The 15,807-nt window shown below is 34.2% G+C and overlaps 2 protein-coding genes across 10 annotated transcripts in view; one reads left to right on the forward strand and one right to left on the reverse strand.

Annotated features, from left to right (window-relative positions):
* Window positions 1–1,028: 1,028 nt before the first annotated feature.
* Window positions 1,029–13,654, reverse strand: LOC125057943 (putative thiamine transporter SLC35F3). 4 transcript variants are annotated; one of them, XM_047661903.1, is made up of 10 exons: window positions 13,045–13,645; window positions 12,655–12,807; window positions 12,187–12,352; window positions 11,645–11,823; window positions 10,363–10,491; window positions 4,428–4,617; window positions 3,840–3,929; window positions 3,438–3,567; window positions 2,691–2,773; window positions 1,029–1,598 (listed from the first exon to the last, which is right to left on the reverse strand). In XM_047661903.1, the coding sequence occupies exons 1-10, from the start codon at window positions 13,363–13,365 to the stop codon at window positions 1,507–1,509; spliced, it is 1,533 nt and encodes a 510-aa protein (XP_047517859.1). In that variant the 5' UTR covers window positions 13,366–13,645; the 3' UTR covers window positions 1,029–1,506. The 4 variants fall into 4 exon arrangements, with proteins under 4 accessions (XP_047517859.1, XP_047517862.1, XP_047517861.1 ...); XM_047661906.1 differs by lacking the exon at window positions 12,655–12,807 and having other exon boundaries at window positions 13,045–13,654; XM_047661905.1 differs by lacking the exon at window positions 2,691–2,773 and having other exon boundaries at window positions 3,447–3,567; window positions 13,045–13,644.
* Window positions 13,655–15,396: 1,742 nt separating this feature from the next.
* LOC125057779 (ankyrin repeat domain-containing protein 17) overlaps window positions 15,397–15,807 on the forward strand; it is a 45,171-nt gene continuing 44,760 nt past the window's right edge. For 3 of the 6 annotated variants that reach the window (XM_047661660.1, XM_047661665.1, XM_047661662.1), the window contains exon 1: window positions 15,397–15,739. In XM_047661660.1, the coding sequence (XP_047517616.1) occupies window positions 15,551–15,739 (189 nt within the window). In that variant the 5' untranslated portion in view covers window positions 15,397–15,550. The remainder of the gene's footprint in view (window positions 15,740–15,807) is intronic. The other 3 variants (XM_047661664.1, XM_047661666.1, XM_047661661.1) reach the window with 1 other exon arrangement.

Here is a 15,807-nt window from a genome sequence, read left to right on the forward strand (position 1 = left end):
ATTAAATAATCAAAGACTGGAAAAGGAGTCATTATAGTCAATAAAGTTCAGTTTACATTTTACAAAAAATAAATAAATAAATATTTATTATTATTCTCTTACATTAAGTGTAACATAAATTCTATTATTATTCGAATGTTGTTTTTAAATTATGTCCAATGCCGTTGCATCTTCTGTGGGCAACTTCATTCTGCCCATCAATCAATTTTCATAACGCGCCTAAAAAAGTATAACTTCAAAAAATATTCCATAAATGGTAACTTTTAAATTATGTCGTTTTTCATTCATAATTAATTTTGATTCATAAAAATCGCAGTGCATATCAGTCTGTAACTACTAGTAGATACGTAGACGGTCAGACGTACGAATGGAAATAATTGTTTATATTATACAACTACACATTCACCCAATCTATATCGACCGTTAATGTTAAAATGAGATTCCATAATATCCAATTCGATTCCAAAAATAATTTACACAGTTCTCTAAAAATAATACCCACACATAATACCAAATACTTCACATAATTCAATGTGCGATTCTGTAAGACATGCACCATTGTCTAATTTCTCTATATTTCACTTCTAGTATATTATCTTGACCTAAGAAATATCTACGAGAATTCTTAATACTATTTGGGTATCAAAGTTTCACATGTGATGACGAATATTTGCTATTTGTGGAATTTTTGTTGATTTAAGCCTCCTGTTCTACCAGAATAATCAGTAATGATTTATGACGTTCTTTAATACGTAAATATAAATTTTTGATTGCGGCAATTTGCGCTAGAGAGAACAGTACAACGACCCTTAGCTAACACAACTATGCATTTTCTATGACGAAAACTTTAACACAACCTTTAACAGTTGGATATCCGCCATTCAATAATATAATCATTTAATATAGGTTCTTCGCTGTGTGACTATTCTATATGAATAAATATTGTTCTGCTACTAACTTATTATATTCAAGTGTGAATTGTGAGCTAAAATGCGTTTCGGAATGACAAGTTTTATGAATAATCCGACTTTTTGCTTGGCAGTTTTCATTAACCAACAGGTTATATTGATCGAACACTCATTTCTTCTACAGATATGTAATAATATTTTAAATACTTGGAAGGAATAATACTATAAATACTTTGACACAAAGATAACATAAAATCGGCAATTTTTGACAGTTGATGGTTTGTCATGTTCCGCACTATTGGCAAAAAAATATTAATATAACCATAGACAAAAAATGCTAGATTTATGTTACGACAATAGAGAAAAGTAGGCATTTTAATAATGATTACTTTTTATTGTATTATTAGAAAAATAAGAATAAAAAATTCAAATCAAACACGCACGTCACGATTTTAGTATCAAACTATATTAAGAATGTGTTCGCAGTCAGTTGATTGAAAAATATTCACCTATAAATAGAAGAAACAAGTGTACAACCAAACAGTATAGCGTTTTTAATATCGTGTAGGCGGTCACCTGACACGCCCGGACGGCGACCTCAGATGCGAGCGTATGTATCCGGTGCGGTAGTCCACAGTGTCTCGGTTTCTACCGGAACCGTCATTGCCGCGTTGACGACGACGGCTCCATCTGTCCATAAATATTAGGCGTCAGTACCCTTATCTATGGCTAGAGGTGTGAACACACTGAAGAACACTTTATTTAATATAAAATAATATATTTTAATAGAAAGTTGTAGCTTGCAACTTCACACTTGGGCTACAAAAAATTGCGTCTTTGGCTATATACTTCAAAGTTATGTTAAGATATACATATTTAATAATATAGTGTAAATTATAAAATATATATAGTCTATTTATAAAATATAAAAATTTTCCACATTAACTAATTCAGATAATAATAACAATTTTAAGAGGAAGATGTTGCAATTCTCGTTTCAATTTGATTTAGTGCTCTAAGTGAGTATATAGCAAATCAAATATTTCTAAAAATTGCTTGCGTTAAAATATTTTTATAATAAAAGCAAAGTCGCAATATTTTATTTCCCACAATTCACAACTTATATCCAACTAACGTTTTGACAACATGTATTTAAAATCTCGTTAATCCGTTAGTTGAAGAGATTTACCATAGCAGAAATATAGAGCCAAAATAGACGAGGCCACAGTGAAAATTAAAATTTTGACAGTTCTACTATAGTTTTTTTTTTTCAAAAGACTTCTGAGCAGTGTACCTTATTTAAAGATTGACTAGCGCAAGTTTATAAAATCCACACTCGAACTACGAAAAATGACGTCACCATGTTTTTTGCGGTAATGAGTATTTACAATCACGTATTTCTATTCACCTACATTGTCTAAGTGTATTGCAATCTAAAGGGAAACCTATCCTTAAATGGACCACTAACACTCCCGCTATGGAACGCATGATTTGGTTGGCTTTACGTAGACAACTCATTATTGTCTTTAGTTTTAGATGCACGCACGTTAGAACAATTTTTGAAACCTCTATTCTTTTATTTAGCGACCAAAACCTGATGGATCAAATCGAAGTGTATTATAACTAACGTATGCGTTTACGTTACGTATACGTTTTTCAACTGTCAAATATAGGTGTTTTGACAGTTAAACATAGATTATGTCTACATAGAGCCATCAAAATCTTTTGTCCATGACATTAGCTAATGGACAGATGTTCACACAACACTACAGGGTGAAGTACCTGTCGACACGTAAACCAAATCAGCCATGTAGTCCATTTTGTGTTGTGAGCGTTGTCTGTCCTTTTTGATTACGTAGTGTTCCCTAACAAACATTTATACAATTTTGATGATATATCAATATATCTTAGACCAATCTTCAAGTTTTGTTATATTTTATTTCATAAAACCTACAGTCGAGGTACTCAAAAAAATATTCGTAGGATTTCGAATATATAAACCATATTATCATTAAATAGGATAGAAATAATTAATGCGTAACTTTGATGACAATAAATTTTAGACACGATATATTTCCTATATTAAAACCTTTTAACAAAAGTGGATCCGGACTTTGAATTTAGATCAATTTAAAGCAACGGAAAGACAAGCGTAATAGCTTTAATCCCAATGGCTTTTCAATTTGTGTCCGAAAACTTAATCTCAAATTACCCCTAAGAAGTCTGCTTACTACTCCGTATCATACCATATGCTATGAACCTTATTCACTTTTATGTGTGAGCGAGACCAATGATATTGACTATTGCCTTCTTTTTTTAACAGGTACAGCAGGTTATAAACGTTTTGTTTTTGTGGTTGTCTTCCATTTTTACGGACCAACTTTTCTTTGACTTTCTTAAAACGTCTCAAACTCATAATACAAAAATGGATATATTTCGATATTCTAAAAAGGGTCGAGCCGGACCCGCACTTGCCTGAGTGCGTTCGGGATTTCAAGCGAAAGCTATGAAACTAGCAAAGTGCCAAACCTGAGCAACCTCATGATGTAGTCGGGCCAGTTATCGGGCAACATCACCAAGGAGAAGCCCACTGTTATCAGTATTATTCCCGACAGCTTCATGCCTTCGAAGCACACGCCGTATAGCACCACGTCCAGAGCTGGAATTTTGATCAATTAGTTTAGCCTCAATCTGTATAGTTATGGGATTATATAACCAATAAATGCGTCAAATCAGGTGCAGAAGTGTGAAGTAAATTTTAAATTATCGATTAAAATATATTTTTCTACCCTCATTTTTTTGAACTTTCAACAAAAATCGAATTATTTCACTTAAACCCACAATATAAAATATGTCGTTTGCTATTATTTTAGCTACAATCTCTATCTATAACTAAATTTTTGTTAAAAAGCGATTATCATCTAAACTTACCAGCTGATACAGGTACAGCAGTGATGAGTGCGATCGAGACGAATATATTATACGTCACCAAGTTGCCGAATTGAAATCCCATGTGGAATACTGAAAAAATAATATATGTAGGAGCATAACATCTAGGATGAGGATTCAGAAACGACAGCACGAACTTAGACTTCTGCAAGTCAAGATGCATTTTTGGCGTACGAAAGTGAGACTTTGCTCTAAGTTTCGTTTCTGAATCTCAACTATTATTAATTTCAAAAATAAAAAGAACATATTTTTTTTATTCCTAACACAAATAACTTTTGATAATTATTTTTATTATTCTTTCTCGTTTCGATGGCAAAGACACTTTTTGGGTCGCAGAGCCAGCGGAGTGAGTGATATCTTTTTTTAGATTTATGTTGAAAATAGAATAATTTTAATCTTTACTTACTAAATTATTAAAATTAAAAAAAAATAATATTCATAGTTGTACTTTTAATCTATGCATCCGTTATTGTGATTACATTAATGTGATGCGTTATTTGCGTTTTAAGTTAACTTTAATTGTCAATATTAATGAAGTACGATAAGAATGATCCAAAAACAAAAGTTTACCCAGTAAGGCGACACTGGCTATCAGCAAGTGCATCCAGGGCATCCGATGGGCTGGTAGAAGCTCTGTGCCTGTGAGGTAAAGAGCCAGGCACACCGGCCACAGTAATGTGGCATTCACTATACCCAGGATTGAAAAGAACAACGCTCGTTGACCTGTGTTCACCTCACCCATCACTTTTCTGAACAGCACCTAATGAATGAATAATTACGCTTTAATTTTATAGAATTACTTGAGACCCGAACCGTAATCAGTAAACCTTGAAAAAATACCTAAACCTTCCTCATTAATCATTCTAGATATTACTGAGTGCAGTAGTTTTTGAGTTCATAGCGAACAGACATACTTGTATTTATATGATATAAAAGTTAGACATATGCTGTCGCTGACTTTGTAGGCATCAAAAGCTTCAATACTTCTCTCTAGAACTCATATCTCGTATCCTTAAGGCAGTGGTACAACGATTTCGTTCGACCCTATTTTCTCCGACTTTGCAAATTCGAGAACCACGAAAAATAATTTTAATTTTTTGGGATAACATACATGTATAATAACATGGCTTTATATTGGTAAAAGAATTTTCCACCTACAACCTCGCAAACATTACCGTTTTTAATACAGTAAAATCTCTTTATTCGCGGGGTATACGTTCCATAAATATGCCGCGAATACAGAAACCGTGAATACAGAATGGTAATTTATATGGGTTTATAGGGGATACGTTCCTAGGTGCCAACTGTCACTTGATTCTGTCTGTTCGAACCCATCTCGTCCTCCATTTGCAATTTCGGCTATGTTTGCAGTCAAAGTTTGAACTTGCACGAATTCTTCGTCGTTTTCCGCAGTCAGAGCAGGCCATAGTTTTTTCCAGCATGACTTCAATGTGTGTGGTTTCAGTTCGTCCAATGATTCTTTTATGTTTACGATGCATTTTGCTATGTCAAATTTCCTCCAGCAACTTTCATATCAGGATTACACTCCATATTATCTATATGATATTGCGTTAAACACCTATTGGAGTTTTGTATGAAATTTTAGATCCGCGAATAAAGAAATTTTTTGCCGCGAATAAAGAAATTGGGTTGCATTTTCTTAATCCGCGAATAGTGAAAACGCGAATAAAGGAAGCGCGAATAGGGAGCTTTTACTGTATTAGTATAAATTTAATTCTACTTCATTGAATACCGCACTCTACGAGCCTAGGCTGTAAATTTTGCTCACTCAGGCTGTCTTAGTTTTATAATCATGGCGATTTCCTATATCGTCGGAGTTACGCCCCGAGAGTATAGCCAGACGTAGGCACTCTCTTCCAATGTTACATTGCATTCATTCATTACATAGCAATTAACATCATTATATAGAGTACCACAAAAATTCTCTATTATTTAAAGCACCCCGATGACCCAACCGTACAACCGCTATAGTCAGAATCTTCACTTTGCAACTGTCTTTCTCATTGTCTTGCTTACGACGACGGTGAATATTTTTAACCTATTAGGACGAAGACGCTTATACAAGTACGCATCGAAATGTATACTAATGCCCTAGACTTTGACTGCATGGACAACAGAAAATTTTGCAGCAGCAGGACCATGCTATCACTATATTTTTAAGGCCTTTCAAAGGCGGTAACAACTCTGCGTGGAAAGCGGTCGAAATTACTAGCAGTGCTATCTCCCCTTTGCTTAATGCAATCAATACTATTGTATCTGAGACTTACTTATCACACTGTCCGACAAGGATCACATTATTTATTATCTTTTATAAAAAGGTTTAGATTTTACGGGTATGAGATATTAAGTACATAGTTAGTAGGTATAACTTTTGTTTTAACAAGTTTCCTATAGCATTAAATATTAATATAGAAAGATATCGAGCGTTCAAAGGTCGCTACTGTTTATTACGATTTGTTGTTGTTGATTTTTGTGTGATCGTTCTTCCATTCCTTACATTAAAATTTAATAACAGGGCAACAAATTAATCGGGTCACCGAACGTGGTATTTGTAGGTCACTAATCGCGATATGACATGCGATAGTGCTGCAATGTAAAGTCGATAATAATTATGGTTTTTATTCTCACACTATACCGAAGTCTGATATACTTATAGAAGAAATCAATTCACATTTATTAAACTTCATACTAAAATAGTCTGATCCATTGACTAAGATGAGCAATCATTGTTGTGATCAATCAATAAATAAATCAGTGGCGCTACAATCTGTTTAGGTCTGGGCCTCAGATTACGGTATCTCTTTCATGATCATTTGTATCTAATATAGATCTACGGCCAAAATTAATAATGTATCCTCAATCTATGATTATAACCAATCTTGGACTGATTCATATCTAAAGACCGATCTCCAATCTGCATGCCAATAAACATTTCTGCTATCCGATTGTTTATTTGACAAAAGATTGACAGCAATCTTTTGCGTGATCCTTGCCTCTCGACCGCGTTTCGTTCAATGCAATATGTTGTGTTCAAGCATACCAAAAGTTTGCTGTTTTTGGAACGAAATAAAATAAGTAAGACTAATAGGGTCTGTTTCACAATGTATGGATAAAGTAGCAAATAGCTATGCAACGTTTTGTTTGTTTTTTTGTTACGAACAAATAAAGTTACAAAATTCTATAGAAAAACATAGGACCTTAACCTTTTTGTTGGTCATTTAATATTACTTGTAACGAAACGGGCTGTCATTTTCATATGGTATTTTTGTTTGTTAGGTTATTGAGTATTTTAGTACATATTATTACAAATATAAATTTTCTCTGAGTAGTTTGTGTATCTTGTTTTTGTGATTCGAGGTTGGTTCTTTAACTTAAAAAAATGTCTACGCAAAAACGTGAAAGAAGCGTCAATTTCAGCCGGGAAGAAGTTGACCTTCTAACTTCGCTTGTTGCTGACCATAAAAATATATTAGAAAATAAAAAGAGTGACTCAGTCACCTGGCAGGAGAAAGAGCAGTGCTGGAAGACGCTGGAGGCGCTGTTTAAAACCTCAAGACATTATATCTAAGTAGCACAAGTGGGGTAAACTTTCGCAGTGCTAAAGCTTAAAGAGGGCTACAAGAAAAAAGTCTGCCTTGATACATGCTGAAACATATCGTACAGGAGGTGGCCCTAGTGCTGCTACTCCTCTTACCCCGATCTCTATCGAGCAAAAAGTCAAAGACATGATATTGTTGTCTGTCGAAGGAAATGAAAGTCAATTGAAAGGAAGAGCTTCTAAATAAGAAAAAGCAATGGGCATTTAAAGACGAAGAAAGAGAGCATAAAAGATAATTATGGGCCATAGAAAAAAATATATTGTTAAATAAATTAGAAAAATAATAGATTTTGTGCCTGGAGCGAGGATGTATTGTATTAAAAATTTGTATTTTTATTTAAATAAAAGCATTGAATTTTTATTTAATTTATCTCAAAAATGTTGTAATTTATAAAATATTATAGTAATAAAGCAAAATAATCACTTATAAGATTACTTCGCACACTTGCATTTCCCACGTTGTCAATTGCGCTTTGATCAATATCATCAGCTTGTTCATCTACTTGTTGCAGTAGTTCAAAATGTTCATCTCGCATATCAATAGCAATATTGTGCAACACTGCACATGCCACTATCACGGCTTGTACACGAGATACTTGAAGCAAAACCTTTTTTGACAAACCGATTTTGGGGAACCGATTTTTTCCAAACACCATATTATGTCCTTTCCACCACATTTCTGCTTCGTATTTGAGATTCGTTATAAAGATGTTCTGCTGGAGTCTTGAGGTTTTGAAGTGGATTTAGTAGGTAGTATCTATAGTAACAAATATTTTTGGTTGTAGCTAATAATTTTTTTTTTTTACAAAAGTTGATGAAAAGATGAAACCTGCAAGAAGTCATATATGATAGACATCACTTTGTGTAAAAGTGTCTCCAAAGCTTCTTTTGTTAAATGTGAATTCGGCGTCATTCAGGCCCTGGATATAATAAATTCTTGTCTTCTTATGTCTTCGCACAGAAGTACGTTGTCATCTTCCAGCTTCAGAATTACTATCCCAATCGGATAATTGCATTTAAACTTCCAAATCACTATCACTAGAACTGGAAGATGACGAAGATGAATAAATTTTCCCAATGAATATTAAGTTAGGTCGCAATCCCAAACCCAAATCATACGAGTTTCACCGATAGCAATCCGAGATTGATTTGGCCAATCGAAGCACTGTCAAAATGGACAGATAGGTTGTTGGCATGAGTAAACATTCATTTTCATACAGAGGGCAATCTTCAATCTCTTATCCGCCCTCTGAACGATTGGTTGAATAATTAGATTGGTATCTCAGTCCATGTATTGAATATTGGCATGCTTTTCTTTAGAAATGGATTGAATTGTCAGTCTATGACAGCTAAAATTGGATTGAGATTGCATATTGGTTTTGGCCGCTAATAGGCAAGTAGGTGATCAGCCTCCTGTGTATGACACACGCCGTCTATGACAAGCCGGTTTCCTCATGACGTTTTCCTTCACCATTCGAACGAATGCGTACTTAGAACGTCCATTGGTGCACAGCCAGGCACCGAACCTACGACCACTGGGATGAGAGTAGCACGCTGAAGCTGTTAGGCCAATACTGCTCTAGGGTTTTGATGAGTTTATATTATTAATATTATATACATATGAGATCACTTGAATACATATTTTCAGCGAGAAAAACCAGTGCGAGAACTTACGATACATCGATATGATTCATAGTTTAATATAGGTATTATGTCATCGAGAAATCGTGTCTTTGGAGCCCCGCAAGTGAGTAAAAACTAAATTACCTTTTAAGATGTTTTCTGCTGATTTGTAGCGACATCTACAATCTACGGCTAAAATCACTACGATGACGATATAGGGGCTGTTCAAGTATTACGTAAGCAGATTTAACCCCCCCCCCCCCCCCCCCCCCCCCCTCTTGTCTGCAATAGTAAGCAAAGCTCTCAAAGGAATTCTCGAAAATGCATTTCGTTTTTAAGCATAGACAATGTATAGGTAATATGTGTAAAAAAAATAAATAATTACTGTTGACGTAATCACCAAATAAGGAAATCAAAAATCCCTCCCCCCTATAGTGCTTACGTAATACTTAAACGGTCCCAAACGCGATAACTAAGTTTTTCCGACTGCTAAGTAAATATGTACAAATTTTCGACCTTTGCGACTAAGGCTTGTGGCCCGGCCAGTGGTTCAACTGCTCGTGGATCCTTCCTTTAGTTCGGAGGAAGAGCAGTAATTTAGTTCCTCCATAGACCAGACTATGTATATTTGGTTTCTAATGTAGAATTGGTTAAATTGCTGTGAGTTTAGGTTTGTTTTGGTTGTATAATTCATAAATCCAAGTTATAACAAAATAAAATTTAACAATCTTGATCGACCTTGCCTGTATCACAATTTTACGTATCAGAGGTCCTACGATTGCGTGATTCAAATATTTGGTCAATTACCAAATATTACACGCAATACAGTTTAAAATTATTGTTAATATAAGAACAATTTCCTTATTATATTCGGTACTAAGGCCTTAACTGTTCGCTCCAAAGGAGTAAGGGAGCGTTCAAGTATTACGTAACGAATTTTGGAAGGGGGGGGGGTCCTTTTGTAAAACGTTACGATGTGGGGGGAGATTGAATTACGCGTTATTCTTAATTTTATTTTCGACTTTCCAGTACTTTACAGCACATAATGGTAACTATTAGCATCCTAATACATTGTAAACCTTTCCAGGATAAGTGAGATTATACTTAAGCTAGTATACATAATAGTAGTATATGTATATAATATATAAAAGTGTATAAGAGAGATACAAAAAATATAGAATAAGCAATGTTTCGTATGACCGACAGCACTTTTAATAATAACATTATCGATTATATTATTTTTAAGTAATGTTTTTGTCTTACCTTGAATATAGCGAAGCCTGCAGCTGCGCAGGCGGCTAGTACGACTCCGCCCAGCGTAGAGTTGCCTGTGATACCGTCCATGTAGGCCAGGAGGGCGATGCCTGTATCACAGAGGATCGCAGCTACGATCTGAAAAATTATATACAATAAAACATGCAATTTTTATGAAGAAATTCTAATTTTGACACTTCTTAAGAGATTTTTAATCACTTTAAATTTTGGAATTTGTCTGTTACAAGCAAGAAACATAATCATAATATCAGTAAAGATTTGTTAACATTTCTCTCACATACTTGGTTTAAAATTCAGGAGTTAGTTTCCTGCTTTCCTGCGGCATGGTCTGCTGATTACAACTTTTATAACCACATCATAGAAAATATCAGTAAACACACATATATAGCTCACAGATGTTTAATAAACTACTCTGGCAGTTTTCACCACACTATTAAAAACTTTTTTTTTACATTATGGATATAATAATAAATTAAAAAGTCCAAAAAAACCTTTCCTTAAAATGTATATGGCACTGACACATATGTATATAATCAATTAATCCAATAAGAATAAATACTTAGAATTATTCTAAAATATTAACTTTGTTTTAAAACCATAATTTACATCCAAAAAATATGTCTTAAGCTCTTTGCCCACTACACCGTAGCATACCATGACCGTACTAGGACCGTTTCAGACAAAAAAACTATTCTTTGTTTGGAGAAGTATGAGACCTTGCCCACTAGACCGTTCCGTCACCGGCCGACACCGTAGCGTGCCATGCACGGGCCGTCAACTATTCGTCGGAGGGAATATTTTGCCGGTGCGGACACGCTACGTGCATGGCACGCGACGTTGCCAGACCGGTGACTGAACGGGGAGTATGACCGTTACAAACCCGTTTTAAATGCGTTAAATTTGAATGTACACATTCGGAAGTACTGAAAAAACTTTTCTCCGTCATCAACTAAGTGCCTGAATAATGTCCAATATTAACACTGATATTTGTACGAGAATGAACCGATGCCTTACGAGTGTATTGAAAAGATTTCTGCCGTGTCACATACGGGAATCATACGGATTAAATACGGGTTACATACGGGTTGTAAACGGGTTTAGAACGCTGTCGGCCCGCTTCAGTGGGCGAAATAGAGCGTACCGGATTGCTTTCCGTGCCTGATACGTTCCTAGCACGGTCATGGTATGCTACGGGATAGTGGGCAGACACCTTTATGAGCTTTTATAATTTTTCACAATTAATGTCTGTCACATCTACTCAGTATCTCACCCGAACTCCAACAAATTGTTCATGAAGTATGACCCAGGACAGAAGATAGATACAGGAAACATTGGTTGCAAAGAGAGCCACCACATCCGTGGACAACAGAATCTTGAGAGAGTATGTGTACATGTATATTGTTACCACCCATAGCAGACAGAACAGACTGCAACGACTGAGGAAACGGGCTGTAAGTGACAACATTAAGTCAGTTGCATGCTGGTAGAAATAAACATATTTAGCTTCGTGCCAAATAGAAAAATGACTTTTGCAAATATAATAAAAACACAATTATTGAATTCCAATTGTTTTTACTAATTAATATTAAAAAAATTCAACCTGTCATAAAATGTTTGAGTCTTACAGCTGTTATGTTTAGATTCAGTAAAACAAGTCTTTGTTTATCTCTCTTAAAAAAGTTAGTTAAAGTTATTTTATTTAATATTAAATTTATTTTATATCACTTATAATTGATAATGATTAAATGGATTATATTTTTTTTTCACAATATTTTTTTTAGCAGCAAATTAAAGATATTTCTATAGTCTTACCAAAAGTGAAGCCCTTTTCTTTAAAATCATTAAATGCGTTGCATGCTATAGAATTTGGTGATTTGCACTTGTTGTGTATGAGCATTACAATTAGATATATTGGATAGAATAGTATCAACCAGTTGGTGCAGAACCATGCCGTAAAGAATGGAGCATTATATAAGTGCTGTAACAAATAGTATTTCTTAGTTTACACCCACACAAAAACAGATTTCCGCTATTCTAACATTCCTTTAAAGAAATTCTTTTTCAGAGTCATATAATATTACAGGGTATAGTAGTATAGTGCTGGAGGACTATAATGACTATGTTATGGTCTGGAGACATTTATCTGTCTTTTGATGACAAAACATATTAAATATAGGCTACTTTTTAACTTTGTCCTTCCTACTTTTAACAACCACTTTATACTAGACAGAAAATTTAATTTAAAACAGATATTTTGAAATTTTGTCTATTAGTACTTACATGTGTGCGAAATCTTGATGTATAATTATTGAACATGGAAAAATCGGCACTATGTATAGGGGAATAGTCTTGTAAATATAGATATTTGATACAATGGGTTACAGTCACCCAGGATGCCACCAGAACAAATGTGACACAGACTCCATAATAGATCTGTAACAATAACAATACTTAAAAGTCAATACAAGAACAAAAGAAGTTTTTTTTAATGAGATATGTGTTTGATTAATTCCTAAATTAACCTTAAATCTTGTCTTTAAAGTTTAGGAAATTTAAGTTTATATAAATTATCTAAAATGGCTGTTTAATCTCAGGGCAAAAATCAGGATAAACATGATTTGTGGTAATATTAGATAATATACAAATACTAACTATTCAAGGATTCATTACCTTTTTAGCGATCTTCGAACAGCAAGAGCGCGGGCAACCTTTATCTCTGACCTGCCTTTCTTCATCCTGACTACTGGCTGCTGATTCACTGAAGGTTTGCTGCAACGAAGGTTGGGTAGTGAGAGGTGGAGCTGATGAAACAGATGTTTGGGGCGTCAAGGGTGCTCGAGGACTCAAAGGTGTTGGGGGCCCATTCGGCCGCTCCCTTTCAACATCAATACTGCGATCAGCCTCTACCACCTCTTCGCTTGTAATAATTACAGACGGTGCACGCACTCTTTTAGGATTGAAGATTGTTGGGACGTCTCCATCCCTTGCCATATTGTTTTAATTTAAAGCATCATGATTATCTCATCCATCTCACATCTAGTGTTCGCATAATTTTATTTCAGATTTTTCTTATCTTAAGGAAAAAAATTAAGAACCGTTTCACATCTTCTCAAAAGCCTTAAATTTGTCTATACTATCATCACTACAATAGCTAATATTAATGTATGCTTTAACTGCACGCAATAATAACAAGTATTTTTTCCGAAAGCTTTTCATAATTTCCCATAATTCCTGTCTTTGGCGATCTGTCAAGTGTCAACAAAACTTTTCATTACAAATTGAAAATTGACATGGGAAAAGTGAAAAGCCAAATAAAAGCGTAAATATAATCTAAGAACTAAAAAACACCGCGCTTTTTGTCGATAAAGATATCGAGCCGTGATATTAAAAAAAAATATTTTCAAGTTTTGAAGTGAAACTTTTACGGATGGAACGCAATAATAATAATATAAGCGTCACGAAGATGTGCAGCGTTTTTGTCGAAGAAAAGGAAGGTAGCGATTGAGACCGATTGAGAGAGAGAGTGAGAAAGGCGAATTACCTTATAGAAATTCTATTCTTAAAATTACAATATCGTAAAGAGAATTTATGAAATATTAGTATTTTATATTTTATGTAAAATAATTTATAGAAATCTCAAATGACGGATTGTAAATTAAATTGCCAGATTTTTTTATTATCGAAGAAATTAATTTAAAAAATAAATTATAATTCGTATTAATTTCGACACTTAATATTTTAATGACAATTAAATTCATTAAATTCCTTTTTCCCTCCCTCTAAGTCTCGGAAATCTAAAGTTTTAGATTTGTATAAATATGAACAACACATAAAAATTAGTTTTCCAATGAAGTTTCACTTCTGACATGTGTACCTACTTTGTATTTCATTGACAAAAAAACATTCACATGTAAATAAGAATCAAACAAAGGTGTGTAATTATAAATATACGGTACTAGGTAGTTGGTACAGTGCGCTGCTAAAATTTTTATAAGATGTACCGGTCGATGCTAGAATGGACAATAGTTTAGGAACAGAAGATAGAGGTCAAATTAATCCAGATTTAAACAATATTATATTTCATGTAGAACTAACTCTTATTAAAATTTTAGCAATGCAAAACATTCATACCAAATAAATTAAAACAACGATAGACCAAGATATAGAAGAAGATAGATTGAATATAAACAATTGAACGTCGTTTAAAATTTAAAAGAAAACATTAAGCATAAGTACGTGAAACATAATTATGTTATTATTTTGAATTACACGTCGTTATTTTATTTTTATCGATAAGTCATATATAAATACGGTACGATACTAGCCCGGGAGAAAATTTCTGCCAATCGCCGCAAAATTACACTCGACAGACGTTGTTGTTTTCAACGTTTTCATTCCATTGCTATTTTACCTCGATTTTTAATCTTTGGCCAAGAGTGGCCAAGAACTAAACTTCTTAGGTTGTATAATGCCCGTTTTACAAAAAGAACACGTGGTAATTTAGTATGGATGGAATCTTATTTAGTCTGTCTTTTAGATCCTTATCATCTACTCTCATATATCTGTATTTTCTATATAACCTATATTTTGATAGGCATTTTTGTAAATAGATGGCGACACAAACTTGACAAATAGTGCAAAATAGATTCACCAGAGGGAGATAATTGGTTAGCCTACTTGAAGCATCCGGGAACTTCGCCACAACAATGTTGCCAAAATAAATATTTTACTAGCTTAAAGGCAATTAGTTCTAGTTCTGATTCTTTCTAAAAATAGTGTACGAGTTAATTCCAAAACAGGAAAAATGGATAAAGAAATACACATGATTAATACATGAAGGACCACTAGAATGCTTAAGTCCTCCTATGTAAAACCTATTCGAAAATTAGGTTCCAAAGAATTTTTACCTACAATTGCTTCAAAGGTACAGTTTGTAGCGATAATGCCCTCGAATTTAAATAGGACTACAAAATTTTCTTGTTCCTGTGATCTAACCGGCACACCGCAGACGCAAAATGGCAACACCGCGCCATAGTGTAAGTGTAGAAGACATGGCGGGTATCAGCCTAGCTAAATGATGAAATAATTTTTGTTTGCTAATATAAGAACGTGTTAATTTCATTAAACAAGTGTTGATATTAAAAGACTAATTTAGTTTAATTGGATTAGGATAAAAATGCAGAATGTCGGACAGTCTGAAAATCGAAATATCGATAAGGTGAATGTGCAACTTGATGTGGTAAAATCGTCCACTCCTCAAAGTTCGGCTTCGAGTCCAGCTAAATCTGAAACCGAAACATATTCGGGAGCACCTGCCAAATACATGACGGACTCTTCGGAAAGCGAAGATGACTCCGTATCCGAGGTAAAAACGTGTTTTGTTTTCGCAGAGGCGGTGGCAGTGAGGGATTGTGATTATCTGTACCGCTAAAT

This window comes from Pieris napi, chromosome 17, assembly GCF_905475465.1.
Source record: "Pieris napi chromosome 17, ilPieNapi1.2, whole genome shotgun sequence".
Lineage (NCBI taxonomy): Eukaryota > Metazoa > Arthropoda > Insecta > Lepidoptera > Pieridae > Pieris > Pieris napi.